Genomic DNA, 16,367 nt, shown 5'->3' with positions numbered 1-16,367 from the left:
TAGACAATACTTGAAAGACAATAAATTTACCATGAGAGTTTTCTTTTTAGCAAAGACAACAATTTTTGGAAAACCGTTGTCACGGTTTTTGGAAAACCGTTGTCTTTTAGCTTATTTTTGTGGTCAAAAACATCGGTTTTCTTAAAATTGTTGTCTATTAACATCTTTCTTAAAATCAAAGACAACGGTTTTTGGAAATGGTTGTCTATTAACATTTTATTTAACAAAGACAACAGCTTTTTAGGAAACTATTGTCTATAAATATTTTTTAAAAAATTTATTTTTAGGAAACTATTGTCTATAAATATTTTTCTTTTAAATATCTTTTTTACTAATATTGTAGGTCACGACACTTAAAAATTTTATCAAACGAAATAGAAGATCATCCCCAAACCTTCACCATCGTCAACCCTAAGCCTCAAAATCGTATCCTTCGATATTTTCTGCCGTAATGACCGGAGTCCACCGTGGGTTGTAGCTTTTGTCTTGTAGCTTCAATCGAACCATTAATAATAAGATTTGAGCTTCACTTTCAATCCGAAGCTTGAACTCGAGAAATTTGTGCGATCTATTTCAGTTGCGAACGAAGATGTGTGTTGCTGGTATTTGAGCTCTAGATCAATTTCTGTTCCCGCTTAGTTTGTGTTCTAGCCTCCCATTATGCCCATTGGTTGTGGCGCTTATGGGATAGTTTGGTAAGTTTTAATGCATAATTTTTGTCTGCTTGCTATGTTATCATGTATCCATGGTTAAATGCTTGGGAATGGATAGTTTTGAAATGTTCTATCACCATCTTTCTTTAATTCACGTTGATTCTTTAATCTTGTGAATGGTGCTTTAAAGCTTCATTTTCATGGACAACATTGATATTTTTGCTGTCTAGAGCAGGTAACAGAGGTATATGCAGATATGAGAAATTGTAATTCATCGTCATTCTGCAGATCTCACGACTCGGGCTATGTGTTTGAACGCTTTGCTAAAGCTATCAAGTCGATTTCCCTCTTGTTCAAAGTATGTTACCATTACTTGGTTGCAATCTTTGATAGGTTGCATTCTCTGGAGCATGTCTACATATTTCCACTGCTTTTCACTAGTGTAGTGATGACTGATTAACATTTTAATATATATGTATAATAATTGATCTTTCTTTTTTATTTATTTTCCTTGTTTGACAGACCTGCATCTGCATGTTATAAATTTTGTGAACTCACTGATTTCTTGCTTTTATCTTACTGCTGTGAGAATATATAATACTGATCATTGCATGTACTTTGTACATCTATCATGGCATAGCATGTACAAATGATGCGGATCCTTTATAAGTCAAGATTTGTTTCTAATTTATTGTAGGAGAATAAATGATATTGTAATCCATCAGAAAGGAAGCCTTCTGCTTGAACTGCAACAATAGATCATTAAATCATATACATAAAAAATGTCATTGTAAAACTCATATGGAGACATTTCAAAAAGTCATTATGAACAACTATTAATGACAATTTTCAATGTCCTTATATACTAGTATAGAAGATATTTGTAAGTGTCATTACAGATTACATAATGAGACATTTTAAATTAATCTTATAACCTATCATTAGTGACAATTTTTATTGTCACAATAAATAACATACATGACACTTTTAGTTGTTATTATAAATTATTTTAACTGACATATAAATTTGTCATTATTACTATAATAACAAGTCATGTATAAATGCCTTTAAAACATGAGTTTTTCTGACATTTAAAATTGTAATTATATGAATAATTAGTAACACATATGAAGTTGTTATTAACATCTTATAATGACGTTAAAAAATGTCAGGAAGTTTAAGACGACATTGGAATTGAGGGCATTTGTTGGAGGTGTCACTAAAAACTTAAATGTCACTAAATATTGAATATGATTACATTTATGAATGTCACCATAAGCATTTATTCTTGTACTGGTTGCTTATTCGAATATTCAATATTTTAATACATATTATGAGTATCTCGCTTACGAAATCAAGTATTTGCCAAATCTAATTAGGTACTTCTCAAGTAAAACTAAGTATTTTAAAATTTTCATGCTTATTTGAGAATTTGTTTTTTTTTTACAAATAATATTAAATGAGATGAATATATCATCCAAATGTATTTTCCATTGAAATACCAATACTTGATGAATTTACGTTGTCTATTTGAATATCCAGTATTTTATTACATATTGTGAGTATCTCATTTACGAAATCAAGTAATTGCAAACTCAAAATAGGTATTTCTCAAGTAAAACTAAGTACTTTAAAATTTACATGCTTAGTTTGGAATTTGTTTTTTTTTTTAAAAAGTATTAAATGAGATGAATAAGTCATCCAAATACACATTTCAGGAAAAAAACAAACAATGACTGAATTTATAGCGATCGTTCGAAGATCCGGTATTTTCTTACACATTTGGAGTATTTAAAGAGCCAAATCAAATATCTGGAACTTCAAAATAGATACTTTATATATCAAAATAAGTACTTAATCTTATTTCATGATGAGTGAGGAACTATATCTTTATTTAAATAATAAAAGGGAAAAAAATGTAAATTTATCTTTGTAAGAAGTTAAAACTAAGTTTGTAGTGTTGTAAGGTATTGATTTGTAAAAAAATCATCTACGTACTGCATTTTAAATCAAAGATGGACATATGTATTACGAGAAAAATACATATTTTTTCATTAATTGAGATGTGACTGTTGGGAATTCTAATTTGTTTCAAAAGTTACGTTTTCTGTTAGAACAAAAATTAGTTATTATATTTTATCATTTTCGCCGCAATTGTACCAAAATAAATTGATAAACCGTAGCTCTTCCAGAAGCCCGACATCTTTCCCCATTTCAAAATTAACCTGCAAATTAAATTATTTATTATTTTGCTTATATTTTTCCTTTACTTATAATCATTTTTTTAGCGAAAAATCTTCGCTTTTAGCATTTGTTTAATTTGGAGTTGCTAAGCGGGCGAGTGGCTAACTGGCTTGCGTTTGGTAAATCCCTATTGGTTCTTAATTTTGATCTTTTTTGCTTCGTGTAGTTTCTTGATCTTTTTTTTTTATCTGGGAACTGAAAAGTTTGGATTTTGAACTCCTTTCTGGTAGGTACGCGACTATTTGTGCGTAAGTTGTGGACTTTGATCGTTTATTTCATTTTTCTTGGTGTTCCACATTCATTTCCAAACATTTGATCGTTACTGTTGTCTGTGCATTTGCGTAGCGTTTTGTATGGGCTGAAGTGGTTGGTTAATATTTAGGAATGCGGTTCATTAGGTCTGCCGATTGCCGAGTCTATGGCTATAAAGGTTATTGTTGATATTTTCCTGATAGAGTTTGACTGGGAGGAGAGAAGAAATGCAAATGGTAGCTTTGGAATCTACTTAGTGAATGAATTTATTGTGTAATTTATTCTGTGATGGGATCTAATTGACGGGGTTTATGAATCTATGGGATTTTTCCATCTTGTATGTGGGCCTAATTTGTTTGATTGATAATAATTGTTACGTCTGCAAGATGGATGGTTGATGGGAATTTATTTTATTGGTGGGTGACTCGGCATGAAATCCAGGTTTAAATTGTATCACAATGAAAAGCATCATATAGTGTTCGACAAATTTACTCCATCCACAATTTCAATTAACCTCCTGGCACCCAAATCAGGAACCCTAATTACTAAAGTTCGATTTCACCAACTATATTTGATGGTCATTTCAGTTTGTTCGTTGCACTTGCACATTTCAGTTAACCTCCTGGTACCCAAATCTGCAATCCTTCTTTCTAAAGTTCTATTTTACCAACTATATTTGATGTTGGTTTCAGTTTATTCCCTGTTACACTTGTAAGTTGATGATATTGTATTCTGAGCTGGTATTCCTCCAGAAAACCCGATGGCCAGTTTCTGCTGATATACAATCTTGCACTCTCTATAACAAATTTCAGTTTCCGAGGATTTCAAATCAGATGTAATTTGGTATGTGTCACTAAACCTATGACCTCTGGAATTACTTTTTTTTTAATGCTTCAGTATCTAATAATTTTGTTAACTGTTGTGTATAGACTAATATTCTGTTCAAAATTATCATGTTGAATTACGAAGGTTAAGTTGCTTTAGGATTTATTTATTTAGTCCTTACTATTATACTCTGACTGTTTCTGCATTTATGTGCTTCGCTAAGATTTGTTTGGCCTTTTGAGGCAATGTTTATGTTTTCATCTCTGTCTGTTGCTTCCATGATTGCGCTCATTTTTCAAAAGCAGTCTAGTATGAGATAAGCATGAATATGTATGCACATAGCATAATTTGCTTTTATAATATATTATTTTGTTGACTTTTGCAGATATTGATATGAATTTGGAGTTGCTGGGAAATATTGTGACTGTCAAGACAAAGCCACCACCTCTAGTTAATAGGCATCAGAATGATGGAGAATCTAAGATGGAACCTTATGTGGGATTAGAGTTTGATTCGGCCGAAGAGGCACAAGAATTTTACAATACCTATGCTAGTCAAGTGGGGTTCAAAATCAGGACAGGGCAGCTTTATAGATCCAGAGTTGATGGTGCTATTATATCCCGGAGGTTTGTGTGTTCGAAGGAGGGATTTCAGACGAACTCAAGAACTGGTTGTCCTGCTTTCATAAGAGTGCAGAAGGTAGATTCTGGGAAATGGGTGTTAGCTAATATAAAGAAGGAACACAATCATGAATTAGAAGTCTCTGGAGAGTTTTGTCCTTCACAGGTACAGAGGAAGAGTTTTCCAACTCCACGATCATCAGCAGGTGGAGCTAGTAGGACAGGAATCAGATCATATGAGAATGATGAACTATCTGACGTTGATGTAAAAAGGCAAAAAAATGAAGACATTGATGAATATGCAGGGTCCTCTTGTGAACCTTACAAAGGTCTTGAATACAATTCTGCCAATGAAGCGTACAAATTCTACAAAACTTTTGCTGCTAATACTGGGTTCAAAGTAAGGATCGGACAATTATTCCGCTCTAAACTTGATGGAACAATTACTTCTCGAAGATTTGTGTGCTCAAAGGAAGGGCGTCAGCATCCTTCAAGGGTTGGCTGTGGAGCATACATGAGAATTCAAAGACAAGAATCGGGAAGGTGGGTGGTCGATCGTCTTCAGAAAGAACACAATCATGAATTTGGTAGTCTGACAGCTCCTAGTGGACCAGTGACTGTGGCATCTAAGGGATATAGAGAGGAAGGAAGCAGCGTTTTGGAAAACTTGGATTTGGTTGAAACAAATGGGGGCCTTAGCCTTGTCAAACGAGTTCATGAAAGCAAAATTGGATGTGATTGGTATAATATGCTTCTTGAATACTTTCAATCTCGGCAATCTGAAGATACTGGGTTCTTTTACTCTGTGGAAATCCGTGATGGCAAAGGTATGAATATTTTCTGGGTGGATGCCCGATCTAGGTTTTCGTGTGCTCAATTTGGTGATGCAATTGTATTTGATACAATATATAGGAGAAGTAATTATTTGGTTCCATTTGCTTCATTTGTTGGTGTCAACCATCATCGCCAACCCGTTCTTCTTGGTTGTGCTTTAATTGCCGATGAATCCGAGGAGTCTTTTACTTGGATCTTTAAGGCTTGGCTTAAAGCAATGTTGGGACGCCGCCCTGTGTCTATAATAGCCGATCAGGACACAAACATTCAACATGCAATTGCACAAGTTTTTCCTGGGACACATCATCGATTTTCTGCCTGGCAAATTCTCGCTAAAGAGCAGGAGAATTTGGGTGCATTACTCTCCATGAATACTGAGTTCAAATATGAATATGAAACTTGCATTTTCCAAAGTCAGACAGCCAGTGAATTTGATTCTGCTTGGAACATGATTATGAATAAATATAATCTGAGAGAGAATGCATGGCTTAAAGAGATGTACGGAATGCGGAAAAGTTGGGCTCCCTTGTACATAAAGGGAACATTCTTTGCTGGAATCCCAGTGGATGGAAGCCTAAAGCCGTATTTCGGTACACTTTTGACTGCAGAAACACCTCCGAATGAATTCGTTGTAAGGTATGAGAAAGCTCTGGAAAATCGTCGTGAAGAGGAAAGAAAGGAAGATTTCAACTCACATAATTTGCAAGCAGTTTTGCACACAAAAGACCCAATAGAAGAACAATGTAGAAGTCTTTACACAGTCACTATGTTCAAAGTTTTTCTGAAGGAGCTTCTGGAATGCTACAGTTATGTTGGAATAAAGATAAATGTTGAAGGAGCCATTAATAGATATCTCGTGCAAAAGTGTGGAAATGGTGATGAGAGGAACACCATTGCCTTTAATTCATCAAATCTGAACATCAGTTGTAGCTGTAGAATGTTTGAATTTGAAGGCATTCTCTGTAGGCATGCTCTGAAGGTGTTCCAAATAATGAATATAAAGGAGCTTCCATCTCGCTATATCTTGCATCGATGGAGTAAAAATGCAAAATATGGTATACCAAGAGATGCTGATTCAGGAGGTTGTCTGCAAGATTTTAAACCGTTGATGCTGTGGAGTTTAAGAGAAGAGGCGCGGAATTATATCGAAGCTGGAGTTGCATCTATAGAAAGATTCAAACTTGCTTTTGAGATCATGCAGGAGGGTAGAAGGAATTTCCGTTGGCAGAACTAGCAAATATCTCAAAAGCAGCTTAGAGTGATATTTTGCCATTCTAAGAAAATATTCATCTGATCTTTAAATGCAGTTAAACTCTACCATTCTGTTCTTCTTTTGCACAGTTTCAGCCATGACACCATGTGACATCACTGATTGTAACTTTTTTTCTCTTCTTCTTTAAAAACAAATCAACGGGCTTGATTTCTCTCATATATCATCAATCTTGAATATATTATGACTACAGAATGTACCGTGTCAACCTCAACGTCCTGTTTTCTTTCTGTTTTTGGATGCAAAGGCAAGAAACATGTTTCAACACGTTGCAATAATCTGTATATACTCCAATTTTTTTTTTTTGCATCCCATCTTACAGTATTTTTGTTACCACTGTTTTCTTTCACCTTTTTCGACCTTTCCCAAGTATTTTTGAGGGTAAATTACATAAAGCAATCTTAGTGTGGTGTTACATAACATAAGCACTTGTCAATGCTCGAATAATCACTACACTCCCTCAAATTGTCGTTAGTGGAGTTACAATAAACCTAAATGTAGGATTAACCACCTTCCTGGCAGGGTGTCTGTTTCATTCTAACCTTAAGGGTGCGGGTGCTTACGTAATTAGATTAAGCTTCATGAGGCGCCAATTTAACTCGCTTGCTGTAACATTGCGATTAGCAGGGAAGGCTGCAAAACATTGAAGGTGATGTTTCTTATACTCAATTGATCATGTAACCGAATAAGAATGAAGTGCTGCCAAACAGCTAAGATCACGATATATTCCTGTCAACCAATCCCAACAATACAAGTCGAAGGAACTTTTCACACATTAGCATGACCCTCATTTTAATCCCCTATTTACAAATATTACACAAGGGATCAGTCCACAGCGGAACACAATTTTGCACTTTGAGCCCATAAACCCCGTTTAACTCCATGACATTTTACTTGAATATCCGATGGCTTAGACTTTCAATGAGAGCTTTCCAGCTTCAAGTGTTGGCTCCCACAAGATTGTAGTTTCGGCAAAGCAGTGCAGTCACAGTGTATGGATCCATGTTAGAAGCTGGGCGCCTATCTTCCAAATAACCTATTAGAAAATTATAGTTAACATCAGTTTATATTTTTCTAAACCTTAGGACTGGCAGATGTTGCCATTTCCCCGAAAAAAGCTTAGGCCTAACTTTGTCCCTAAATGAATTCTATATTTTTCGCAGAGATAAATGTAGGGTTGTCTTTTAGTACCTTTGCCATTCTTCTCAGTGTCACGCCCCACAAGGATTGAACATCCACGGTTGGCAACACCCTGCATATAACTATAAAGCAAGATATGTACGAATTCAAGATGGAAATTTTACTGGAAAACATTTGGTTTCGCGATGCTTAAATCATGGATCCGATTCATTTGTAATGGTTTAGGCATGGCACTATAGGTATATAGTGTATCAAACGTAATTTGAAACATACCTACCCAAGAAAATTTGTTCCCTCTTATATGAATTCAAGATGGTGTTGTGTAATCAGTTTTTTCGTGTCGAAAACGCAGTTCATAGGATGTTTGTAAATATACTTTTAATGAATAAATTACTTGGCACCAACTATTCTAGTATTAGCAGATATAACTCTTGTTGTATTTCCCTACAAACGTCCTTGAAAATCTCCTTTCTTCAATCTTTCTATCAAGTCCATGTCTGGATCGATTGTTCCTCTTCTAAATTGCACTAGAAAATTTAGAAGAAGTTTTTAAAGTTGATATCAACAAATAATTTGACGGCTCGAACCTCAATTAATTTGAGGTGGCCGAAAAATATGAGAGGATAGAACCTAGGTATTTTTGAAAACTCCTATGCTTTGGAGGCTTGGGTTTTTTTTTTTTAAAAAAAAAGAAAAATTGAAAGTTTATCTCTAACCCTAAACCTAAATAACATATATCTATTATCTATTATCTATTATATATATAAATATGTGACTTTATATGTGAATTTCCCATTTACTCCCTTATTAATTACTTGTGTTACATTAATTTCTTATTTAAATTTGTCTTTTTTTTCCTCTCCTTATTAATTACTTGTTTTACAATGTGCATTCCCACTTGTCTCCTTATTAATTGAATGTCTTTTTTTTCCTCCTTATTCATATTTTAAATATGTGTGATTATTAATATTTAATTTTTTATGTCTACACACATTATAATATGTTATTTTTATCCAATGATATCTTTTCATTATATTTTCATTATGTAAATTAAATTAATTAAAGTTTAGAAATAACTCATTATCGTTTGTGACGTAGACTAAAACTTATGCGTTTTAAAAATTATTTTTTGCAAAGGTTTATATTAAAAAATATTTTAATAAAATATGGTCAAAAATTTTATTGTGATATAATTTTTTTACAAAAATATTTTTAAATTTAATCTATTTACTTGTGACGATTTTTTATAATTTATGTGTTTAAATTAAATTTTTTTCAACCATAATTTTTTTGCGGTTTATATTTATAAATTATTTGAATAAAACACGGTAAAAGATCGCTGTGATTTGAACCGTCGATTTGGGTTGGGTCTGTCGGTTTGGCCTGCACCGCCAAAAAGTTTAAGTGAGTTGTGTTGAAATTTTTTCGACTCATTTAAAGGTGAGCCTAAATGAGCTCGCACGAGTTTATATTAAATATCTATATATCTAATATTATCGATTTTGAATCATGAATTATTGATATAAAATGGAAAATATCATTTTGATTTTAAAATTGTGATGTTACTGTGTTGTCCAAAAATTGTGGGTTGTTGAGACATTTTGGTAGTCACTCAAAATTGAGTGTCAAAGTTGACATTTGAGTTGTATTTTTGGATTCCTGACAATATTTTTGTCACATATTATTTTTAAGTTCATTTTATCAGTATCGTGAGGGGTAAATTTGTTTCTTACAATATATAAATATTATCATCTCTTTAAATTAATATTCACTTTCATGTATGTGTCTTGGTAAAATGAGGAACAATAAATTCAAACAAACGAATACACAAAAGTCTGGGGCGAAACCAAAATTATATGGTATCAGAAATAATATATAATTTTTTGTGAATTTATCGATGTTAAGATGCATAACAAATCTTATATCATAATATATAAAATTTCAAACTTATAAATGAAATAAATCGAACATATATGAAATATACAAAATTTCATTACATATACGATCAAGTAATTATTTATAATTGTATTTTATTATACAAGAATTCTTGTCAAACTCAGTGATTGTGGATCTAACATCTATTAAATGAGCAAACTAAAGAACGTGTCAATTAAACTAATCGAGTAACCACATATTCTTTAATTTCCTAATTGATTTTTTATCTTTATAATTTGTTTCATTTAATATTTTAAGACACCGTCACTATAACTGAAGACACATTTTTTTTAAATGTTCATGAGGACTCGATCACTAACTCATATGGAAAAACATTTATCTAAATACTATATTGAAAATATTCTAATTAATTCAGCGCATGTGCTGAAAATTTTATAATTAATTAAGAAAAATTCATTTACAATAATCATATTTAATCTTTTTAGACTAACATCATTTATTTCATAAGATATTCATCGCAATTATTTATTTATATGTTAATCTTTAAATCTGAATTATGATGTATATTGTTTTTCTAAAATTTCTTAAATAATGATTTAATACGTTTATTCAACACTTCAATATTAACATTTTAAAATATATTAAGTTTATATTGTATGTGTGCAACATTTCTGATCATGATTATAAAAATTCAAAAAAAAAATCTAAAAATGAATTAGGTAGAACATAAAAAATTACACAATTAATCAAAAGAGAGAAAATAAAAACTAAATAATTGTCTATTACATATAAACTACTAATACCAACTTCTAAAGATTGAAGTCTATAAGAGTGGAGGCCACTATGTACTTAAAAATAAAAAGCTAATGCTTGAGTGAGGCTCATATGTAAGTATCTCACTTGATCTCACATTATGTTTTGTCACTGTACAAAGCGAAAGTTAATGCACTGCAGTATTCTACATTTTTCTTAATTTTTCTCTTGATTTCAAATTTAATTTCATCATCTATTGATATTTAGAGATATATTAGAATTTTTTTCTAAATATCTAATCTTAAATTTGATCAATTAAACAAATAGTTATTATACTTTGTATACAATAATAAATAGATTAATATATTTGAAAATAGAAAAAGTAACGTATTGAGAATAATAAAAAAAGAATGTTAGAATTAATACTATAATTATCTAATTTCAATATTAAAGTTAACATCCTACATTTGAAAATGTGTTTATTGAGGTAAATACTATGATGATAAACTAAAAACAATAATTTATTTATCATTGTAATGTAATCATAATGTGATCATTATTCGGAATTAGAAACTGATGTACTTTGACTTTTTAATTAAATTGTATAAAAAATTCTTTCATTATTTTTAGTGGATATACATGTTAAATTTATTATAATTAAATAGTATAATTTAATGATGAATGTATTAATTCAACTTTCAATTTTGGTTTCAGGATTTTGTCAACATGCTATATATTTTTTTTTCTGATTTTTTCGTTTATTTTAAAATATAAATTTTCAAATAGATGAAAAATGATTTTTTTTTCTCTATTACTTATGTAGAATATCAAGTATATATTCTACTCAAATATCTTATAAATTCATATGATTTGGTAAAAGGTTATTTGCATAAACCTATTTGTTGGGTACAATAATTGATCATGTTGGCTAGAGTAATTGAAATGTTGCGCTTGAGTTGTTGTACTATTTAAATGATTTGATTTGCACTGTTACCATAATCTATAGGTTTTGATAAAACAGTAAATGCTTGAGCCTACAATTGGTATCAGAGCCAAGATCGCGACTTTGATTTTCATTGATTGCAATTGGTGCAATTATTAGGAGATAGATTGTTGGGTACAATAATTGTCCACGATGGATAAGCACCTGAGCTGTTATACGATTTAAAGATTTAACTTGTATCGTTAGTATCAGTTATAGCTTTTGGTAAAACGAAAAACGCTCGATCCTACAGTATTCGATTGTAAAGCTAGAAGAAACATGTTGCATCAACTTTTTGTTTTGAATTGGTCCCTTACATGTTACTCGATTTTTAAATTTAGAAGCATTCTACAGTTTTCAAATATTATTATAGATTGAATTATAATAAATCCCGTCCAAATTGGATAAATATAAAATAAAAATCATGTAAATATAATTAACAAAAACATTTAAATGAAATACTGGATTGGTCGATAATCAAAATAAGAAATAAACAAATTTTGATCCTTGAGTGAGAAATAAGATATTTAAAGAAAATTATAATTGACACAATGAAATAGTGCACCTACATGCATTTATCACTGTATTTTGCAACAAAAATATCAAAATATGTTTCCACATATTATTTTTATATCATATTTAAAATAATTATGAATCCTAATTTTTATTATTTTGAGTTGGCCTTTGTTATGAAAAATTATCGTGAATAAATTGAATTTGAAAATTCTTATATCTATGTATATCACATATTAATATATCTACCTAAGTTCAGGTAATAAAAAACTACAAAATGAACTTATTCATCTTCAATGTACAAAAATTATATTGTAAATATATATATGACAATTAAGACAATGAAGTAGAATATATGTTCACATATAACAAAATATATAGACAAGAAAAAGAATAAAAAAAATATTTTCTAGATATAAATATTTTTTAATATCTTTTTACATTGAGTTAGAGAAAATAAAAGAGAAAAAATATTAACTCTTTTGGGTTACACAAAAAATATAAATGGAAGAAGGTGTTTGTCATACAATGAATTAATTTTTCAAATTAAATGTATACTATAAAGTTATATTTACTATTCAAACTTTATAAATGCAATGAATTTTTCTCAAGATAAGGGTACACAAATGATCCCGTGAAGATATTTAAACAATTAAAAAAATTAAATATATTATTTTTCTGGATGTAATACCAATATGACATTAGTAATTTAATTGTGCTAATTATACTTATGAGTTAATATGAAATATTAAAATAAGTATAATAAGAGTCAGTGAAAAGATGATTTATTGTCAAAATATTATTATTATAAATTACAAACAAATGACAACATTTAATCAATATTTTTTTAAATATGTCCATCAGTACTTTTTATTTGATGATAAATTATTATAATAATGTGTAGTTTATAAGTTATCAAGTATAAGTGTCTAATAAATTAAAGGTAACTAGGAAATTAAAAGTATCTGGTACAGAAATTATTGATAATTTACATATGAAAGAGATAATAATCAAATAACATTGTAAAAAAAAATTTGCAGATCATTGATTGTCAAAAAAGATTTGTAATAATTGAATATTGTAATAAAATATATGCATTATTGAGAGAATATGACAAATAACAAAAAAAAAAAAAAAAACAATATGATAAAAAATATATGAAAAAAATTTTAGTAGTTCAAATATTTTTTTAAAATTATAAAAAATGTTTTTTTCCTAATTAGTTATATATGCTAATTAACACGAATTGTCAAAATTTACCATACTATTATCATTACCTTTGTTGAGTTAACTAATTTTATTTCAAATTATAATTAGTTCAACATATGTTTTCCACGTGCAACGCACGTACATAATTTCTAGTATATATATATATATATATCAAAGAGATAATAAATTTACTGGACTTTTTGTTCCCGTTGAGATAATAAATTTAAAGAGATGAATTTATACAAAATTATGAGATAGTAAATTCAAAGAGTTGAATTTATGATAATTAAAATTTGGAGACAATAAATTCAAGGAGTTGAATTTATGAGAAAATTGAAAGTTTAAAATATTAAATTCAAATGTTGAATTTATAAAAGATTAAATAAAATATAATTGGAGTATGTTTAATGGGTTGTAGGAGTATAAGTCTAATATACAAATTAAATAAAATTCTTAATGGATTTGAAACAATAATTAATTAAACTAGTTGGATTAGTCAAATTAATTAAGTAAGCCCATTAATATTTAATTTAATTAATGGGCACTCAATGATTCAGTGATACAGCTAGCCGTGTGTTCACAACTCTTTGTGATTCAGGATGTTTTCCTTTAATCGGGTTTACTTTAATTTTCCCAATTCTATGTACAAACAATTGATCATGAGAATGTCAAAAATCATATTTCTGATTAAACCCTCGAACCATGATAAGAGCTTCTAGTAGCAACGTCTCATTATTCCTTAGGTATCACTTATAGTGCCTACAAGAACCAGTCGGTTATGATTAAAGTACAGTAGGGTCCATTCATCTCATATATCCCGATCGAATCTATAATGATTGGTTCATCGAGGGTTGCATATTAGATTTGATAGCTATGTGATACATTCAATTTACGTAGTGTGATCGCATGCACAATTAGAGAACTCTTTCCTTAATGTACATCTCACATTCTGGCCAGAGATTTTTTGCACCATTATTTCGTTAGGTCACATATGATATCCATACCCGTAGGTAATCGGTGAATTCTCGACTGCAATACACTAGCTCCTACACACTTTGCAATTGCACCCAACCTCACCACCTTGTGACCTTTGCGGAGTCGGTAAACGAGTCAAAGTACAATCCTAGTATGTAGAGCCTCAGTGTTGTCCTGGGTCGTAAAGACTAATGGTGTACAATCACAACCACAAACTTTTTCTCTCGATGAATGATAACCATTTGGAATGTCTGAGAGACGGTTGTTTGGTATAATCATCAAATGATTACACATCTACATGTTTGGACATCTCTATGCCCTTACAAAGAAACATGGTACGCAACATCACAGATGCTAGTCTCAAGCTCAATCTGTCTTTATCCTTGTTGTAGGTAGCTAAATCTACTAAGAACAAATTTAGATTATACAATGTTTACAAGTGAGTTTCAATATCGAAGTACGATTCATTTGTATTAAAGTATAATCAAATACTTTATCTATGTTGATTACATCTGTATACATATAAAATAACACGAAACATTAAAAGTTAAATTATATTAAAATAAAAATTGTTTATTACACTCGAGTCAATAAATTCTCTAGCCTACAATTTGCTTACAGGGCATCTACTCTAACAATCTCCCACTTGCCGTAGAGCCAACTACCTATAAAATTTAGTATCATTGCTTCGCGATGCTTCTCAAACACTGGTCCTTGCAAAGGCTTTGTAAGTGGATCAACAACGTTATCTGTAGAGGAGACTCTTTCAAATGATATATCTCATCTTCCCACAATCTCTCGGATGATATGAAATTTCCTCAGTAAATGTTTGGATCGCTGATGAGATCTTGGTTCCTTTTCTTGCATAACGGCACCAGTTTTGTCGCAATACACCGAGAGTGGATGAACTCTATTAGGAATAACACCCAAATCTTGGACGAAATTCCTCATCCAAACTGCCTCTTTGGCTACAACAGATGCAACAATGTATTCAGGTTCAGTGGTGGAATCTGCAACGGTGTCTTGTTTGGAACTCTTCCAAGAGATAGCTGCACCATTGAGCACGAATACAAAACCAGAGGTCGATTTTGAATCATCTACGTCACATTGGAAGATAGAATCACTGTAACCTTCCAATTTTAATTCTCAACCCCCATATACTATGAACAAGTTCTTAGTCCTTCTTAGGTACTTAAGAATGTCTTTCATGGCCTTCCAATGCATTGGACCAGGGTTCGTCTGATATCTTCTTGTGACAGTCAGAGCGTAAGCAACATCAGGGTGTGTTGATATTATACCATACATGATACTACCAATGAATGGCTGACGCATATGGAATATGTGTCATCATCTCTATCTTTTCATCAGTTTTAGAGCACGTGACTTTAGATAGAGTAACACCATGACACATTGATAAGTATCGTCTCTTGGACTCTTCCATAGAGAATCTTTTCAGAATGGTATCGATATAAGTCGCTTGGGTGAGCCCCCGCATCCTCTTTGATATATCTCTATAGATTTGTATTTCCAATACATATGATTCTTTACCCATGTATTTCAAGTAAAATTTACTCGCTAACCATAATTTAGTTGATCACAATAATCCTACATCATTCCCTATGAGTAGGATATCATCAACATAAAGTACTAGTAATGTCACTGTACTTCCACAGACTTTCTTGAACACACATGGTTCCTTAAGATTCTTAGCAAAACCAAATTCCTCGATAGTATTGTCAAATATGAGGTTCCAACTCCTTGACGCCTGCTTGAGACCATATATTGATCTTAAATATGAGGTTCCAACTCCTTGACGCCTGCTTGAGACCATATATTGATCTCTGAATTTTGCACACCTTATGCTCACTTCCTACTGATGTGTATCCCTTAGGTTGAGATATATAAATTTCTTCTTTGATTTCTCCATTGAGGAATGCAGTCTTTACATTCATTTGCCATATCTCAGAGTCACACCATGCTGCTATGGTTAGTAGTATTCTAGTGGACTTAAACATAACAACTGGTGAAAGGTTTTCTCATAGTCAATTCCTTGTCTTTGAGTATAACCTTTTGCGACCAGTCTTTCCTTGAAGGTCAATACCTTCCCATCCGCCCCAAGCTCTCTTTTGTAGATTCATTTACATCATATGGAAACGATTCCCTCAGGTGAATGCACTAATCTCCAGACTTGGTTTAAATAC

General features: G+C 31.1%; 1 protein-coding gene across 8 annotated transcripts; it reads left to right on the top strand.

Annotated features, from left to right (window-relative positions):
* Positions 1 to 348: 348 nt before the first annotated feature.
* Positions 349 to 6,857, top strand: LOC140833148 (protein FAR1-RELATED SEQUENCE 7-like). Of its 8 annotated transcripts, none has more exons than XM_073197609.1 (4): positions 349 to 695; positions 942 to 1,011; positions 3,902 to 3,992; positions 4,360 to 6,857. In XM_073197609.1, exon 4 carries the CDS (start codon positions 4,368 to 4,370, stop codon positions 6,660 to 6,662), a length of 2,295 nt encoding a protein of 764 aa, XP_073053710.1. In that variant the 5' UTR covers positions 349 to 695; positions 942 to 1,011; positions 3,902 to 3,992; positions 4,360 to 4,367; the 3' UTR covers positions 6,663 to 6,857. The 8 variants fall into 8 exon arrangements, with proteins under 8 accessions (XP_073053710.1, XP_073053707.1, XP_073053708.1 ...); XM_073197606.1 differs by having other exon boundaries at positions 3,842 to 3,992; XM_073197607.1 differs by having other exon boundaries at positions 889 to 1,011.
* The last annotated feature ends 9,510 nt before the right edge of the window (positions 6,858 to 16,367 follow it).

This window comes from Primulina eburnea, chromosome 5 (assembly GCF_022965805.1).
Source record: "Primulina eburnea isolate SZY01 chromosome 5, ASM2296580v1, whole genome shotgun sequence".
Classification (NCBI taxonomy): Eukaryota; Viridiplantae; Streptophyta; class Magnoliopsida; order Lamiales; family Gesneriaceae; genus Primulina; species Primulina eburnea.
This window is presented reverse-complemented; position numbering and strand designations above follow the sequence as displayed.

Excerpts from the sequence above, each read along its gene's own strand:
- LOC140833148 (XM_073197610.1), top strand. The coding sequence starts at position 4,368 with ATGAATTTGGAGTTGCTGGGAAATATTGTGACTGTCAAGACAAAGCCA.